The 18,299-nt window shown below is 37.7% G+C and overlaps 1 protein-coding gene across 11 annotated transcripts; it reads left to right on the top strand.

The window, feature by feature from the left end:
• Window positions 1-9,293: 9,293 nt before the first annotated feature.
• On the top strand, window positions 9,294-14,547 carry LOC133723719 (uncharacterized). Of its 11 annotated transcripts, none has more exons than XR_009853213.1 (9): window positions 9,294-9,352; window positions 9,770-9,953; window positions 12,110-12,184; window positions 12,478-12,528; window positions 13,129-13,175; window positions 13,501-13,547; window positions 13,647-13,703; window positions 14,116-14,193; window positions 14,290-14,547. XR_009853213.1 is itself a non-coding variant. In XM_062150597.1 (4 exons), exons 1-4 carry the CDS (start codon window positions 11,847-11,849, stop codon window positions 13,535-13,537), a joined length of 465 nt encoding a protein of 154 aa, XP_062006581.1. In that variant the 5' UTR covers window positions 11,827-11,846; the 3' UTR covers window positions 13,538-14,109. The 11 variants fall into 11 exon arrangements, 1 of the variants encoding a protein (XP_062006581.1); XR_009853216.1 differs by having other exon boundaries at window positions 9,311-9,352; window positions 9,760-9,953; XR_009853218.1 differs by lacking the exons at window positions 9,294-9,352; window positions 9,770-9,953 and having other exon boundaries at window positions 11,855-12,184; window positions 13,129-13,167.
• Window positions 14,548-18,299: the final 3,752 nt, after the last annotated feature.

Raw genomic sequence — 18,299 nt, 5'->3', positions numbered from 1 at the left:
AATAAAAAAATAAAAAATAAAAATAATAAATAAAAAAATAATAAAAAAAAAATAATAATAAAATAAATAAATAAATAATAATAAAAAAAAATGCATTCATTCAGTCTTATTAAATTCAGCTATTTACAAAAAAAAAAAAAAAAAAAATAATAATAATAATAATACTCTATACTAAGCCATGTCTGCATCTCTGTAGGAGTTGAGGCTGAGCTCAAGGGAAATGTGAGAGCCACCGCCATAACCGCTACCTCTCTCGGAAGTAGTCTTCATGATGCCCAAGATGTCCTCACCATGCATGGGGAACAATGGAAGGGTTTCAATCTCCTGGTGATCTCCTCCTCGTTGTTGCAGGGATGTTTGTCCTCCTGTTGTGTCAAAAGAGTTGTACTGGTATTAGTGTTGAAGTGTGAGGAAGAATATGAAACAAAATTTAAATCAAGAAATCCTTCATTACCAGTAGAATCGGTGGAACCAAAGTTGAGATTAATGGATCTACCATCATCAGTAGAACTAGTGGACCCAAAATTGATGTCAATGGATCCACCAGCTGGCCCAAAATTGATGTCGATGGATCCACCAGCACCAGTAGAACCAGCTGGCCCAAAATTGAGATCAATGGATCCACCAGTACCAGGAGAACTAGTTCCCATGGGCACTTGAGCAGCCTGATTGCACCTCTTCATCTGCTTCTCTCGAGCCCTGACATTCTGGAACCAAAAATAAATGTTCTTGCCCTCAACATGTCCATACTGGTTCAGCTGGAGACAGATCTCGTGAATATGCTCTGTAGTTGGGCGCGTAACTCCCTTGTCGTAGTAAAGATCCTTGAGGATCCTTATTTGATCTGGAGTAGGAACCCACCTGGCACGGCTTCGCCAGAAATCTGTGTTGGCACTACTCCCGGCTGCTTGGTTGTTTCCTCCATCCTCGATTTGTTGCTGGGTTTGTAGCTCCATCAGTTGCAGAGTTCGTGGTTCCATGGTGATGGGTTGAGGGGATGTGAAGATCGAAGAGTAAAGTTGTCGAGTGTTTGAAGGAGTTGTTGTTAAAGGGATTAAGGATGATGATGGTGTGTTGGAGATCTGAAAGTTCAGAGGAAAGATGGGATTGAATCAACTAGATGGGAGAGAAGATCAGAAGAGAAGGATTGAATCGAAGAAGAAATATTTTGAGTTTTGAAAGAAGAGGAAAGCTGAAGAGTTGGGAGAGAGGGGCTGGAACTCAGGAGAGATTTTCGTTCCTTTGGAGTGAACAGTTGCGCCCTCAGAATGCACCTATTTATAGAGCGAGGTGAGCAGATCTCCACCGTTGGATGGACGATTCCTGTGATTCATTCTACGCGTTGGATTAAAGTCGCCCTGAAACCCGGAAAAGTTGTTGGCGCGTGGAGAGCGTGTAAGGGGACCGAGGGAATCTCGAGGCGCTGTGGCGGACAGCTGTAGCCGAAAGCAGATTTGACTGCCGTAAATCACGGAAGGGATAAGCCGTGACACAAGTGGGCCGTACTTGGGCCTGTCTCGGATCAAGGCATCACTGTAGCTGTGGGTGGAGGCCTGATGGGCCGAGTTTCTGAAACAGTTTTGGATGAGTTGGGCCGGATTTCTGTAACAGTTTTGGATACGTTGGGCCGAGTTTCTGAAACAGTCTTGGATGTTTTGTGCCGAATTGTTGAAACAGTTGAAACAGTTGGTTTAAATAAAAGGATTGGTATGGATAATAACGTGAGCAGCCGTGCTCGAGTGGTTGAGTGTAAAGTTCGTGTACAAGAGGTCTGAGGTTCGAACCTCGCCTCTCGTTTATTTTTATTATGTTCGTTTATGACATAATAAGTATAAAATTTGTACACATTATATTAAGCACAGCTTGTGCTCCAGTGGTTGGGGACAAAGGTTTCGTGTAGCAGGTTAAGGTTTCGAACCTTGCCTCCCCCGTTTTTTTTTTTATTTATGTCACTCCATCAGAACCCTCCTCCGAAGGCTGAAACCAGCAAGAAGGCTGCCACTCGCCCGCATACCGCTCCTCCAAAGGAGTAAATGGAGGTACAAGTCTAGGCTGAAAGACTTTAAACATTAAGCGCTGCATGGGAGGCAACCCATTTCAACCGTAGCTGTGGAGGAGCCATCAACGCAGATTTGCTCTCTTAAACTCTATCTCCTCTATTACTATTTTCTGATTGTATCTTTGTTATTTGCGTTTTTAGTTTTTGTTTTTAGGTTTTCTTGAGTTAATCATTCCATTCACATGATAATTGTTCATTGCATGCTCTAACTTGTTTAACATTGAGGACAATGTATGATTTAAGTGTGGGGGGAAGGATTAATGCTTGTAGTTAGTTTTTGTCATAAAAAGAAAAGAAAACAAAAAAATCGAAAAATGTCAGAAATATAAAAAATTTCGTTGCTTTTGTTTTTGTTTTGAGTCTTAGGATGCCTTTCAACTGTCTGGGATGATTCTATATCTCTGAAATCATGACTAAAAGAGGATCACAACATTGAGATGATTTTAAACATGGTATTCTTTGGTTAATTGAGATATATGAAAAATGTGTGCCTTGTAGTGGATATGGATTGCATGACCTTGGTACAGAATATGAGCATGTTAAGATGAGTTGTGATTCATAAAGCCATGTGAGATAATTGAACCATGTCCCTTTTTCTTGGAGTGAAATGAAAAATATATTCTTAATTTCTTGGCGATGTTTTGATGATCTCATTATTCTTTCATCTTGATTGACTGCTTGCCATAGATTAAGTTTAATGGACTAGAGAATGCTAGAATTCGCTCTTGTGCTTGTTGAGACGTGATATCAATACATGGCCCTGATTCTGGAAGGGATAGAGGTTCTCTATGAATTACCACCATTGCCAAATAAACTTGTGTCCCCATTTGTGCCCGTTGTGGGACCCCCCTAGATAAGCCCATTTGAGCCTACATTAAGCCTTTTCGTTCATCACCCTTAAAATCCTTAACCATGAAGCTTAGTATAGTTACAACCCTACCCTTTGTTCTAAGGACTTAGTGGAGCTATCTTTTGAGACATACTACATGGGTTTGGTGCTAAGGATGAAGATTGAGAAGAGGTGAAAGTTCAAGTGTGGGGATAGACTTGTCCATAAAGAAAAAGATATGTTGAAGCCGTGAAAAATGAAAAGAAAAGAGAAAAATTGTGTACGGCTAAAAAGAAAAAAAAGAAAAAAAAAATATATGTTTATGGACTTTCATCCCCCATACTTAGTGATTTTGGAGTTTGCTTTGAATTGAAGGCCCACTACAGAAAAATTTGGCCTTTGTCCATTTCACTAGAGTTCAAGGGAAGTTTATATTGAAGATTGGGCCCAACATGAAGACATTTGGCCCTCTTATATTACCTCTATGGGGAAGTGACGTTTTTGCAATGCCTTGGTGAAATATTTCGAGATCTCTACATTCATATGAGCTCTACTAGGTTTTTAGGACACTTTGATAATCCTTACCTTTCATTTCTTTAAACCTTGAGCCTTAGCCCCATTACAACCTTTGAGAGGACCTTCTTGATCCTTAAGATGGGACAGCCTTTGATGTGGAGATGAGTTACAAGAGTTGAACCTATGGCTTGGGTCCATTCGTGCAAGTAGTTGATATCCTTCATGAGATCTTTTGAAAAAAAAAAATTATATTCACAAAGTGCTTTTCGTTTCTTATATGTGAGCTATTTGACTGCCTTAAAATATGTTCTCTCACATATAAATGAGTGATTATAAGCTTTTAAGCATTGCCTTGATCTGAGAGAAGAAAAAGTGGATATACCTTGTGAGGATATGAATCATACTTGTCTGAAGCATGCTAAGCTAAACCCCAATCACCATTATTACAACCAAGTCCTACTTGTGTATGTGTGGATCATATGTTTTAATTAACTCTCGAATGCTTAACATTGATTCTTGGTTGAGTGCTAATCTTGGTGTTGTGAAAGTAAGAGATTTCTGAGACAATATGTTAAAGGGCAATAGAGGTCTTTGTGATGTCAACATCTTGGTCTTTGTCTTTGAATTTACTCTTTTATGTGTGACGTTTTTTTTTTCTTTGTGTTTTGCTTTGTGTTTTACGTTTTTGGTTTCTTTGAGTCTTTGTGTTTTTGTTTCCATACTTAGTCATTTTTTTCGTTGGTTTCTATGTTTTGTGTCATAGTCTTTTTGGTTTGTTAGTTTTTGATTTTGCTAAGGGACTAGCAAAAGCTAAGTGTGGGGGAATTTGATAGGAGCATTTTAATGTGGTATTTTAATAGTTAATTCCTCACATTTTGCTTAGTTAATTCCTTAACGAATCGATTTTTAACTCAATTTCTATTTTCTTAGGTACATTGGAGTAAATGATGGTGAAATAAGCATTAGGTCCACACTTACCTATAAATGGTGGAGAAAAATGGAAATGTACTAAAATGTCAATTTTACACATTTTCCTACTCCGGCTAGGAGAAACCAAGCCAAGCAAGGAAGAAGGAGCGGCCGCCGGACCAAATGAACTTCAAATGAGCTGAAACTTTCCAGATCCATTCTAGACAGCCCAAGGATCATTTCTTATGAAGAGTGCAAGAACTTTTGTTGAGTGGAAGGCCTTCAAACAATCAGCCCAATTTTCTACAGAAGCAAAACTGGAAAACTGGACCTGTAAGAGGTCCAGCAGCATTTTCGGCCCAACCACATGGAATAAAAATCTGAAATTTTACCAGGGTGATCTACACTCATAATGGAACATTTTTTATGAAGAGGTCATAGTGAAATTGGGAATGCTTGTTGGAGAAATAATTGAAGGAATAAAGGGGCAGAAACTGATCTAAAAAACAGCTCAACATCACATGTTCATGTTTCCTACCCACATGAAGAAAGCTAGATGCTTTTCTCTTTTTCCTTGGATATATTTTTCTGCTCCAATAGATCATCATCACTTCCATACTTCTACACCTTCATGCCTTGCTTTCATTTCATCATTACTCCATCTTTTCCATATTTTACAAACCACTTTCATTATTTTTCTTCCATTTATCATTTCACTCTTCTTTTTCTTCCCTATATAAACACCTTCTCCTCTCACTCTAAACATGATTCCTTCATCCATTCCATCTTCTTTGTCTCTCCATTTCCTTTCCATTTTCCCACAAAATTCCTTCATCCATTCCATCTTCTTTGTCTCTCCATTTCCATTCCATTTTTCTCTCCATTCTCTAGTTGCAAAATTCTGCGTTTTCAAGTAAGAAGAAGAAGAAGAAGAAGGAGCCGGGAATATCATATCCTCCATCGTCCACCTTGAAGGCTTGCTTCCAAGATTCAAGATTTCAACGTTTCAAGCACTCCATCTCCATCTCCAACTCACGGTGTAATTCATTCTTTTTCCTTATTTAATTTCGTAGGAATTTGTTTCTAGTTAACAAATAATGTTAAGGGCAAAGTTTAAGCCCAATTTCTATGTTTGAATAAAAATTGTGATTTCTTTATGTTGATTTTTATGTTGCTTATGTGAGATTGCTTAATTGATTTTGGATTATGGAAAACTTTTATATGTATGTGTTCTTTGATGGCCAACTTAGGATATATGCATGTAATTGGTGCTAGATTTAAGTAGTAAAGGCTTTGGACAAAAGTCGAAATCAATTAAGGAGGATTGCAAATAGATGGACTTTTTCATACTAGGTTGTGCACTTTGGTTGACATCCTTTCTTTGTTCTTCATGCATTGAATGTGTTCTTGATTAGCTAGTTTTCTAGACTATGATTGCATGTTCAATAGGTTTAATTTAGGTGCTTTCACTTAGATTAAATATTCAAGGAAAGTAAAATATGGGAAATCATTTGCTTCGAATGTTTCACATGGTCAACTTATTTCTCATGACATAGATAATCAACTATAGGAATTGTAATTGGATTTCATTCATATGATTGTAGTTTTGATCTTTGTTTCTTGTGTTCCACCCTTGTATATGTGTTTTTACACTTTCTTTATTTCATTTAATTTTAATTCCAATTCTATAATCTCAAAACCCCCCTTTTTATATTAACTTGTATATATTTTTATTCTTTATTTTATTTTTGTACATAATACTTTTTACTTTATTATTTTAATTCTTTATTTGTTTTTTTTGACAATGACAGGTGTACCCTCAATCCCCGGAATAGAACGATCCCTATTTGCTTATACTACTAACGATGTTTTCAGGGTTAAATTATGCGCTTGCTTTGAGCGTATCAGCTAGGACATAGATGTGGAAATAAGTCGGCACAAGAACGATTTCAACATTCCGGTGAAATCATTAGTAAATACTTTGGAGAAGCACTAGATGTTTTTGAGAAATAGATAACTTCATTAACTTATCCATGGCCAGAAGGCACATACATCACAAGGTGTCTCATACCAACAGTTCTAGATGACACAAGCTGCCAAGCAAATGACAAGTGACCCTCACTGTAAACAAATGCGCACACTTATTAAAGTGCCTAGCTAAATGTTTAAAACCCAAACTATCTAAGTTTCTGCTATAGCAACCCTACTCGCCTAAAGACCTCAATTGGTGTACGACTAGAGAAGCTAACTTACATAGCACCAGACTCTAAAACAAATGCTAGGTACCAGGCCGGCCCACACCAAGCACAACTAGAGAACCAGCCCAAACGAGCCCAGGCCGAAGAGAGGAGGGAAAAGCACTAGATGTTTTATGTGAACTAGGTGAAGAAATTATCAGGCCGTTGGATCCTGAATTTAATGGGTGTTGCACAAGAGATAGTGAGAGATAAGAGATACATGCCGCATTTTAAGGTATTTTTCATGTATCACTTATTTATAAATTATTAATTAATTTAAGGATTAATTTCAATTTACCCCCTTGAGGTTTGGGGGTGTCATCATTTCACCCCCTCTACTCTCAATTTTAATTTTTTACCCCCAAGCTTTCCAATTTTAGTCTTCCGTGTCCAATCTCTCATGTTTCGTTAAAATTAGACGTTAACTCCGATAATGGGGCCCACTTTGACCCCCCCTCTCTCTCTTTAAAAAGGCCGAGAGAAGGAAAATCCCCACCACTTCTTCGCCTCCAGAGACAATGCTTCATCATCATTAGCTCGGCGATTCTTGCAGTTTCAAGCTCTTTCTTTCCACGAGCACTCTCTGCCTTCTTCCTCTGTCCCTCATTTCAAGGTCCTTCGTTCCACGAGTTCCTGCGAATAAGTGGTTCTGTACACACTTAGCAAAACAACTGTATAAAGGGAACGATTGCCCAAATGCAAAATCCATCAACAGAAACAAAGACCAAACTTACAATCAAGTTTTACCCAAACGCAAAATCCACCAACATAAAATCCCTAATACTAAATTTCAGAACCAAACTTACCAATCGAGTTATCTCCTTCTCGATTTCCTCAATATCCGAATCGATCTTCCCCAAGTCTCGACCTTTCTCTTCTTCAATTTCAAAACCCATCTTCTTTGGGGCCAACGATAACAGTCGTGTTTTTCCGTTCAGTGGCTTAAAGGGCACCGAAGATGCAGCGAAGACCAGGCTCAGATTCACTTTTGCTGCAATTGGATTAGAAAGACCATGAAGGTTTAACGACGGCGCCAGAAAGACCATGAAGGTTTAACGATGGCGCCAGAGACTTTAGAGCCCTCACTGTCGTTGAAGGCGGTGTTGTTCCAGAACTAAAGCTCTGAGACGTTAATGGGTGATGACTTTGGGTGATGAACAGAGCCCTCACTGTCGTCAAAATTGGGTCTCAAGATATTATTGGTGGGGAGAGGACTGATGGAAGAAGAAGAAGATGGAGTTTTTGTTGTTGCAGGGGCAAGGTGGCAAAGGCCAAGAGGAAGAGGAGTCGGGCAAGGCAGTTTGCTACAGGGGCTGAGACAAGGATAATGGGGATGGCGGAGCAGAGGCTAAGAGGCCAAAACAATGTCAGATAGCCCTAAATAGGGTTTTTTTTTTTTTTGGTTTCTTTTTGTCTTGAAATGACCATTTTGGCCCTGAGGGTGGCCCCATTATTGAAGTTAACGTCTAATTTTGACAGAGCAGGAGAGATTGGACACGGAAGACTAAAATTGGAAAGCTTGGGGGGTAAAAATTTTAAATTAAGAGTAGAGGGGGGTGAAATGATGACACCCCCAAACCTCAGAGAGGTAAACTGAAATTAATCCTTAATTTAATTATTTATATTCATTAACAAATAGCATCATCATTTCCAAGATTGCATTGGTGCTATTAATGGAGTGCATATTCCCACTTCTGACAAGACTCGCCCAGGATTTTACCCTAAAATCTGAAATGGCCATGCGGAGCCCACCTTAGGAGAAATTCTACCAAAAATTTAGTGGAATCTACCATAAATATGGACTACCCAAACCTGTGATAAACAACTGAACACTTCTAATAGCCAACAAAATCTCTATCTCCATGAGCCTACAAGCTCACCTCAAAATTTCAATTGCCACAAGTGATATATAATAAACTAAACTCAAATCTCGAATATCAATTTCTTATGGTAATCAGAGCAATCTAAATCAGAACTAAAATAAACACTAGGCCAATAACCTCAATATACAACACTTTTTACACAACGAAAAAAAAGAAGATGTTGTGTGATGATAGAAAGTCAATCATACAACACGATTAAGAACCTTACGTTGTATAAGGCCATAAAAATTTTGAAGTTTTTATGTAGAAGGTGATTGCACAACACTGACAAGAATATTTTGTTGTGTGAATGATAAAAAAAAGAGCGGCATATTTCCCTCCTAGCTTGACACAAATTTGGGTCCAAATATGGACTACATTGTACAACATCATAGTTATACCTGTTGTGTGATACTAGCTTGCAAATTATCATACAACAGCTTTTGACTTTGTGTTGTATGATCAAATCATATATTATTGGTAATTTTGGATACGCCCCCAAATGCTACTCATTCCCCCCCCAAAACCTACAATTTTGGAAAACATATATGTCATGATTTAAGGATCCTACAACATAAAAACTTTATTTGTTTTGTCTGAATGAAACATGTTTATCCTAGTGCCAAACCATTGCACATAGCGCGGGAACTTTCCCTCTTTGGAACCTAACCTGAAATTTAAGTTGTACATGATCAGACAACATATTGTGATGTGTTTGTTGTCTGATGCATTAATTAAAAAAAAAGAAAGACATTGTGACAAATTAACTAGGGTTTTGACTTCGTGTACAACCGAAACACTTGGACAAAATAACTTTCTACCTCTCCAGCTTAGAGATAACCAAAGACCAAAAACCTTACCAACACCCCGCAACCTCTCACCTTCGGCTTCGTCTTCGTCTTCGACTCCGTACACTATGACGATTGCTCTCTCTGATTTCGTAAGATCTCTACATCTCTCTCTCTCTCTCTCTCAATTAAGCGATTCTGCTTTCAATTTCTTGGAATATTCTTTGAGCCCGAGTCTAGGGTTTCGAGCTTTCTTCACAGATTTAGGTTTTTTCCCTTTCATATTGTGGTTTTCTGTTTTTGGTGAGGACAGCTTGAACCCAGATCTAGATCTTGTATCAGTAGTGTTTCGTTGCTTATATGGTTTCTGGGTCCAATTGTGGTTTGGGTTTTCAAATTTTGACGTTAGATTTGTGCAAGATTTTAACAAATCTGGAATTGAAAGTTGGTTTTTGTAAAAATTAGGATTATAATTTTGTATTCTGGTTATAATTTGTTTGGGCTCATAATCTTGTAAATTACGGGTTGTTTAGATTTTCGGTTTCTGAAATTTGAAAAGAATTTTGCAGGATTAACGTCGGGGAAAGATGCAAGCTAGGGGCTTTTGGCTTAGAAGACCACAGCAACTAACAAACATAAAGACAAGGATATTTAGAAAGACTTTTGTTCTTGTCCACATAATCAGGTTTTTTGGAGGCCTCCTTTGTGCCAAGTTTTGTGACTTCTCTACTTCTCCTTTGGTTGTTTGTTAATGTAAGTGTATGTTTTTTGTTTTATTGCTAATATAGTTGTCATATATGGCTTGTGTCTACCAAAATGTAAATTTTGTTTTCATTAATGCATTTTGTGAATTTGTACCTCTATCTTGATATTTTCGTTCTTGCAAGATTGCATATGCGAATCCATTCAGTGTCATGTAGAGCTGTCTATGAGTGTTGATGCTTGCACCTTGCTAGTTACAATACACCTTTCCTCTGGAAATATTTTCATGAATCTTTCTCTTATTCTTCCATGTCTAAAAATGCACCAAATTATTGCTTTCACTGAACCCATTCTACACTACAGATTGGGATAGAGTCTTAGTTGCATTGAAATTTTACAGATCCTAGTCTTAGTTGTATTGGACTATTACATTAATCTTTTTTATCGGTTTTACAATAGGTCATACTAAGAGGTAGTACCTCTGCAAGTGATAATTGTTTCTGACTAAAGCTAGGTGATGGATTTGATCTTAGGTAGGCCAGTTTCGCGTTCATCTCATACCAAAATTCAGGCATTTCACTCTTTTACTTAGTTGTTGGTTTTAGCACATACAAAGTTCTACCACGGTGTGATCTGAAAACTCAAACTGACATTTGACATTTTGGCATCCTAATTTCAAAGCAGATCATAATTAATCATTTCTCAATTGACCTTAAAACTGAAAGCAAATTTCATAAAGCCAAACAGTTTTGTTCTTTCACCTCAACTTTAATTAAAGCCAAGATTTTCCATTTAGTTTTTGTCCTCTGATTTGATGGAAGGATACTAGAAGGTTACACACACACACGCGCACACTCTGATTCCATAATTATGTTAGATTGGAAGGTTTCTATTACTCAATAAACTAGATTACATTCCAAGCCAAACTTAAATAGCAATGCCTAAGTACTTGCAGTGTAGGAAAACTGCTAACTGCATTTTTCAAAAACTTTCATAAGAGCAACGTTATTCTAGTATATATTTGTGTATAAAAGGAAAGCATAATCTGGTTTCACAATCCATTTTTTGTATAATCAGTTTTGCCTTTTCTTTGTGTTATGATTGCATAAAATCCATGTTCTTCCTTAACCCAAAATTTACATTTCAGCATAAATATTTACACACATGAAAGAGTGTTTTGTATAGCATGTCTTTTATACATAACTTTTTTGCAATATGTTCATAGTGCTTTCCAATCCAGAAAATCAATTGGCTTTATGTTCATAGTTGTCTTATGAACTCACTGTTCTTGGAACTTGATTGGGATTTTACTTTGCAATTTTCTAGTTGTTCTCAATTTTTATTTGTTTAATTCTAAATTTACCTGGTGTGACTATATATCCAAGTATACTCCTATATCAGGTCTAGATTCCAAGGGATATTTTGACTTATTAATTAAGGTGTTGTCAAGGCATGACTATATTTCATGTTTCTTTCCTTTTATCGAAACTGTATATAGGTGTATCCAGAAGGGAAAATGAGCCAGCATTTTGCAAGCTTAAAACCAGGAGATGTAGTCTAAGTGAAGGGGTAACCTATATTTACCAGTGGCAATGATAGGTAGAGGATACACTCTAAGTTATCTTATAATGAGGTGTATCTTTTCTTGCAGACCCATTGAATAACTGAGATATGTTTCCAACATGAAGAATCATATTGGCATGGTAAGAGCATCAATTGATTGTTATTACTACTTGTTGATTGCACTACTAGAATAATGTTAATAGACATCATGTCATAGACATCAGTCAGGAATTCACGCAATGTAAAAGAGATTTCTAACATCAGTTCTTGAAAATCCGATTTCTATTTGTATAATTAACATCAGTTATCATTTTTGACCGATGTCTATATTTTTTTTACAAAATTTTGAGAAAGCGCGGAAACGACTAAGTTACAAAATTGATGAGGCAGGGGAACAAATTTCATTTGGCTCCAACACTTAGTCAGTTTCCACGCGACAATTCTCTCTCAAACCCTAGACACCACGACACCCGACGAACACCCGTCCTCCTCTTCCTCATCCTCCACCTCCGACCAGCACCCGACTGCTCTCTGCTGCAGCCACCGCCTCCACTCTCCTCCTTCTCCGCTTTCGCCTCCGCTATCCTCCTCCTCCTCTTCCTTTGGCACACCTGTTCTCTCATCTATCTTCTCAAATTCACCAGATCCGCCAAAGACGCAGTCCACGCCGGAGCTCCGCCTTGCCCCTCCTTCTTCTCTTTTCTCCTTCCACCCCGACGGTATCACTTTCATCTTTATCCTCTCAATTTTGCTTGAAATTCTCTTCATGTTCAGTGCGTTTTAGATTCCTTCGTTGTTGGTTTTCGATATTGCAATGGGTGTTTGTGATGGAGTGATGGGTATTGGGTAGTCGATGATTTGCTGATAATCTGGTAGTTGTTGATGGAGTGATGGGTATTTCGTTTCTGGATTGTGTTTCTGGGTTTTGTGGGTTGTGTTTGAGGTATATGTAATGGGTTTTGAGGTAGCTGTAATGTGTTTGAGAAGCTAAGCGCCTTCTTCTTCTTCACAGAGAACTAGAAAGAGAACGGGAAGCTCTCAAAGCCTCAATCATCTTCTCTAGGTAATAATCAAACCTCTCTTTCAGTTTTTCTATTCAATTGGAATTGATTTTCTTGCAGCAATTGCAACCAGAAACCGTCATTGTTTCAGTCACTGATATTATCTCTGCAACCTCTTTTTACTCAATATGGTTTGGTTTGTAGGTCTCTTTACTCAATGTGAAATTTTAGGATGTCAATTTTATGTGCATTAGTTGAAAACAGAATACATGCAGATCACAAGGTTTTTCTGCAGTAAATATATTTGTAGTTGTGTTAATCAAGAATCTTGGTAGCAATTAAGCAACAAGCTAAGGTTCAGTTTAACTATCTTGTCTTTGTTTGCTCAATATCAAGTAAAGGTGACACCCTTGTTTGCGGTTTCTGTTAGACCTGGGATTCCAAAACTACATTAGTTTTGGAAGGTGAAGGCTAGGTGATAGCTATTAACTCAGTACTAGAAGGTGAAATTTTGAGGAGAAGCATTAGTTTTGGATGTAGAGTGAGAGTGGATACATTTGAGTAGTGGTTGCAAGGAAGGGAAAGATGTTTGGAACTCTTCTTTGTACATTGGTCTTGTGGAAATAAAAACTGTTATGATATTTTTGTGCTTTGCGTTTCAGGGGTCTTTACCGAGCTTATTCAGCAGATGCAAGTAAAAGGTGCGCAGGTATGGGTTTCTTTGATGCCTCTCTTTATGGTCCTTTCCATGCTGGGGATAATTTGTTGATTGTCTAATGGTACTGCTAGATCTTAGCTTATAATCATTTCTAGGAATTATGTTTACTCTTGTTGTGAGATTGGAGTTTCCACTGCTCTATCCTTTTTAAAAATGTAAATTGTAACCAACACTAACCCTTTCTTTCATTATATCCAACTTTTCTTTATCCAGCAATTTTTTTAACCAAATAGATGACCTGGGATTTTAGTCAAAGTATTATGTTGTGACTAGTTCACTTTCATTTATGCCAATATGCCTTGGTACGACCTTGCAGGTTGAGGAGTTGTATTCATTGGACATTGATTCTCTGAACAATCTGAGGTATGTCAGTAGCTGTTTAAGCTTTTGCCACCCTATTAGATATATTTATATAATCTGTTTTAAGTTTCCTTTCTCTCTCCATGGGCCTCTCCCTCTCAGCCCCTCTCTTTGATCATCAAGGCGTCGACGGCCCTCCCTCTCCTCGACAGTAAATTGGTAAGACGAACTGACAGTCGAATAGTTGTCTGGGTTAGGTATGTGATGTACTGTCATATACATCATGTTTGTATTTTTCAGTAGTTTAGAATTTAAGTCTCCTTGTTCTCTTCATGTTTATCTATTCTGCTGTTTCCATACTATTCTTGTAATCTTTGATGACAGTTTTGATATCTGACTAACCTTTCATAATTCCATTGTCTTTTGTTGATTGTTATTACTACTTGTGAACATATGGTTTTTGAACCAGATTATGAGAAAGGCATATCCTGCTTTTTAATTGCTATTGTCCAATTATCATTTCCTTTTTTCTGACCAAAAGGATATCCATCTCTTGACTACTTATAAAGGTTATGATGATCCAATCTGTATGGTCACCTCTCTCAAGTGTAATTTCTTTTCTTTCATCCAGATTGCAGGTTGTTCTGGTATTACTCCAATGCTTCAGGTCATTCACGCTACACTAAAAAATCTTGATGACACAACCAAGGTGAGTCTAACTGGTATTTCACTATCTCTTCTTTTTGGTATTCATTCTTGTGTTCAATTGGACCACTTTTCGTAATTGTGGGGTCTTGGTGTTTAGGGCCAGCGATAAGTGTCAGAAGGAGAAGAGGAAGCATGCACTTATCCTGCATTTTCAAAGGAGAAAGCGAGTGCACTAGTGTTGCTCACTGCCACATTTGTCAATTCGTCCTAAGAAATGTATTAGTTTCATAAGCTTTTGATGTTCAAGTAGATAGGGCATGTACTAGAATGCTTTTCTTATTTTAATGTTGGCTTGGATGATTGGGAAATGCTCTCTTTTTACATCTGAAGTTTAAAGTATGGGTTGGATTACTCATTTGATGGTTTTGCAATGTTTTCTTTCTAATTGATCACTGTTCATTAGGTCAAAATGGAGCTCTAGTAATGCACAAAAGCAGGCAATGAAAATTGTCATACAACAGATTTTATATAATGTCAATGTTAAATCTGGGTACTCACACAATGCATTCTTATATATCACACAATGGTTTTACTAAAATTGTGTCTTCTCAATTACACTCACACAACTGTGAAAATAGAACTACGTTGTCCAAAACTAAGCTACACAACAACTATAGTCCACAACTGAAGTGTGACGACAAATCAGAAGACAGTGAAATTTAAAAAAAACGTTGTCTGAAAATGCTTTCCAACAACAGCTTGAAACAAGTTCCGTTGTCTGACTCATGCACCTGCCATGCGCAGCCATGCTGCGCAGCAGCTCTGCCTAGCATCTGTCGAGGGAAGACACAACACTAATAACAAAATAAGTGTTGACTGTTTGTGTTTCACACAACGGGTTTCCACCGTTGTGCCATTTTTCATCACACAACGCTCCGATACACAACGGAGATCGTCCAAATCACACAACGATTTTGGTCCGTTGTCTGTTAGCTTTTTTGGCCTAGTGAAAGTACAAGTAGGTTAATCATATAACCTACAACAAGAATGAAGGTGATGGACATTATGCCTCTACTCCTACGCACACCCGACCCCAACTAATCTGCAAACTGGGTACAAAAAAACTGAAAAGCTAGGGAAAAGCATTTGAAAATTGTTAAAGTGAGTGAACAATAAATAAATGAATAGTTAAAAGAAAAAAGGGCAAGATTGAATGCTTTCCCAATTTTAATCTCTTAAACTCCGGCATGCAATACAATTTGATAAAATATTTAAATCCGTCATCAAATATAAAATTATCATTGTCAAAGTCACATAAAGTATTCGATGACTATACTTTCAAATCATTTTCTGAAACTGAAATGTCAAAATATACTAGAAATCAACTCATAATCTGTTTCAAATCCTCTAATAAAGATATCTCAAAATATACTGCAAATTATCTTATTTAAAATACGAGTATCTCAAAATCATTTCAGAAATCTCAAAATATATTGATATCTCAAACTCTATTTCAAAACATCTCTTAATAAAATAGGCGATGACTAGAGGGAACTGTCGACTAGTCATCTCATGCTACCTGGAGGGTACTGCCGACCAGGTGAAGCATCAGATGGTCCTGCTGATCAGAATATGAAGAGGCGATGGCTAAAGGGTATTGCCGACTAACCATCTCATGCCATCTGGAGCGTAATGTCGACCAAATGACGCATCAGAGGGTACTGTCGACCGGAATACTATAAGGCGATAGTTAGAGGGTACTACCGACTAACTATCTCATGCCATCTAGACGGTATTGCAGACCAGATGACGCATCGAAGAGTACTGCCGACCAGAATATTGTCTAAAGGGTATTCCCGACCAGACTGTTACTAAGAGGGTATTGCCGACCAGGTAATGCATGCATGCACGAACATTATCATCTTTCATAATTTACCTCCTCAATTACATAACTCTAAACTCAAACTCATTATTTTCTCGTTTCACATTTAACTCACCAACTCATAATATTTAAATTTCCATTTCATCGAAAGCATAATTTTCGATAAATCATAAGTAAATAGTAAAATCAATATCAAATCTCGAATATTATCAAATCAATACTCCAATCTCATCCAAGTCATCGAAAACATAACTTAAAGCAATTCCGATAAATCAACAATACTCAAATGTCATAATATAAATCAATATGATAAATCATTATCTAAAATATAGTACTGCATGCATATTTAATTAAAAAACAACTGTCCACTCATTGAATTACGGCTATGACGGCCGTCCGACGAATTCTTCCTCGAGTTCGATCTACACGTCGTCCTGAACAAATTGATAATCATGAACAATTGATTTCGAGAATCAAAGATAAATTAACGGTGACAAAACCAAAACTCGTAAACGATAATTTGTCAAAAGCTCCAAGTCATATCGGAACGAGCTCATATTTCATAGGTTATGTTAATTCAAAAACTATAACAACCTATTGAAAAATGGGGTCGGATTTTACCGAATTGAAACCCGATTTCTGAAACTTCAGGAAATTCCTATCGATCCCAAAGTTTATCGTATGGCTACCACAGTATGTCCACATGCTCGTAGCAATGAACTTTCCATAACATACCAAAATAGAAGACCTAAAGTGGCTAGACAGGCCCCCATGCGCCGCCATATGCGGCTGCACGGTAGGCCCCACGCGCTGCACCTCCGACCCTGAATTGGGCAGTAAGGCCTATACCAAATTCTTCCTCTCAACATCCCCAACCATTTTCCTAAGTCCCACATCAGTCGAAAACAAGTGATTATGCTGGAATTTTACCTCAAAGCTTAGGGTACCAAAAACTTTAAATTCTCGATTCATCCACCTCCGATCAATTCGAGCTATGCCATTTGAAGGATTTAAAGTACGTTGGGAGAGCTCCAAAATCCAACTTGTATAGTTGCAAACGGTGGCTGGAAAACAGAGTTCATATCGAGTCATGTCGCTGGTAGCTCAATTGGCTCTGATATAAGTAATAACCAAGCTGCAAGTCATTTGGCCTTTGTGTCTCTTTTAAAGACTAATAGAGAGGAGAGAGAGAGTTCACTCCAAACATTTTCAGAAAGACTAAGAAGCTCAAATAGTAGGCAACAAATGTCAAGATTAAGTATTTTCTTCGTAAGATACCCTTCTGAGCCACCTTACATAAAGGAGCCACAAATTGTTTTGATGGATATACTCGATCTCCTAGAATACCCGTGGCCTTGCTAATGAGGACACCGAACGTGCTTTACCAAATTTGGTACTGAGTAATAAACCTTTACTAGTATGTATTTCGGAGCCTTTTGTAACTCATTCTATTATTCCAATTTTCTATTAGCGTGCTACGAATCTTTCTTTATCTACTACAAATAATAGGGGTGTCCAGGGGACCAATATGTGATTTCTGTGTGATAGGATTCTCAAGCATCTAGTTGTTTCATCCACCAATAAGTAAATCATAGTCTTCTGCAACTTTGATGGTATTCTTTGTTTGATCACGTACAATAGTTTATGCAAAATTTTTAATGGTAGGTTGTAGACACATTTGCCATGATCTTGATGACATTCACCTTGCTTATGAACCCAAGCCTTGGCTTGTGTTTGGTGACTTTAGTTGTGTACTTAGAGCTTATGAAAAAAGGGGATGCAACATTTCTAATGCAAATTCTTATTGTGAATTCCAACAGATGTGCACTAGTTGTGAGCTTTTAAACATTGATACAAATGGTGATTTCTTCACTTGGTCCTACTGTCGAACATTAGTATGGTTGGATAGAGCACTTGGTAATGAGGAATGGTTTGATGGCTGGGCGAATTTCGAGTGTCGTACTTTAGTAACTTCAGACCATCACCCCATTATGGTTTCCTACCACAGAGTCACCCACTTAATCTGTCCTCCTTTCAGATTCTAAAACATTCTAAAACATGTAGTTGCAGCATCTAGGCTTCTTCCTAATGGTGCATAATTTTTTGAACAATTTGAATTACTACTGCTGTCCTGCGTATGTTCTTTCTGCCAAGCTCAAGGCTATCAAGATTATGTTGAGGCAATGGAATGCAGTGCACTTTGGAGATATTAATATTCATATTAGTGTTGCAAAGGCATATCGTGACAATATTCAGCAGGAAATAACTCTTTTGGAGCACTCTGA

This window comes from Rosa rugosa, chromosome 7, assembly GCF_958449725.1.
Source record: "Rosa rugosa chromosome 7, drRosRugo1.1, whole genome shotgun sequence".
NCBI lineage: Eukaryota > Viridiplantae > Streptophyta > Magnoliopsida > Rosales > Rosaceae > Rosa > Rosa rugosa.
This window is presented reverse-complemented; position numbering and strand designations above follow the sequence as displayed.

Excerpts from the sequence above, each read along its gene's own strand:
- LOC133723719 (XM_062150597.1), top strand. The coding sequence starts at position 11,847 with ATGAGGCAGGGGAACAAATTTCATTTGGCTCCAACACTTAGTCAGTTT. Across the intron at positions 12,185-12,477 it reads TTTCTCCTTCCACCCCGACG|AGAACTAGAAAGAGAACGGG; the intron begins GTATCACTTTCA and ends TCTTCTTCACAG. Across the intron at positions 12,529-13,128 it reads GCCTCAATCATCTTCTCTAG|GGGTCTTTACCGAGCTTATT; the intron begins GTAATAATCAAA and ends TTTGCGTTTCAG.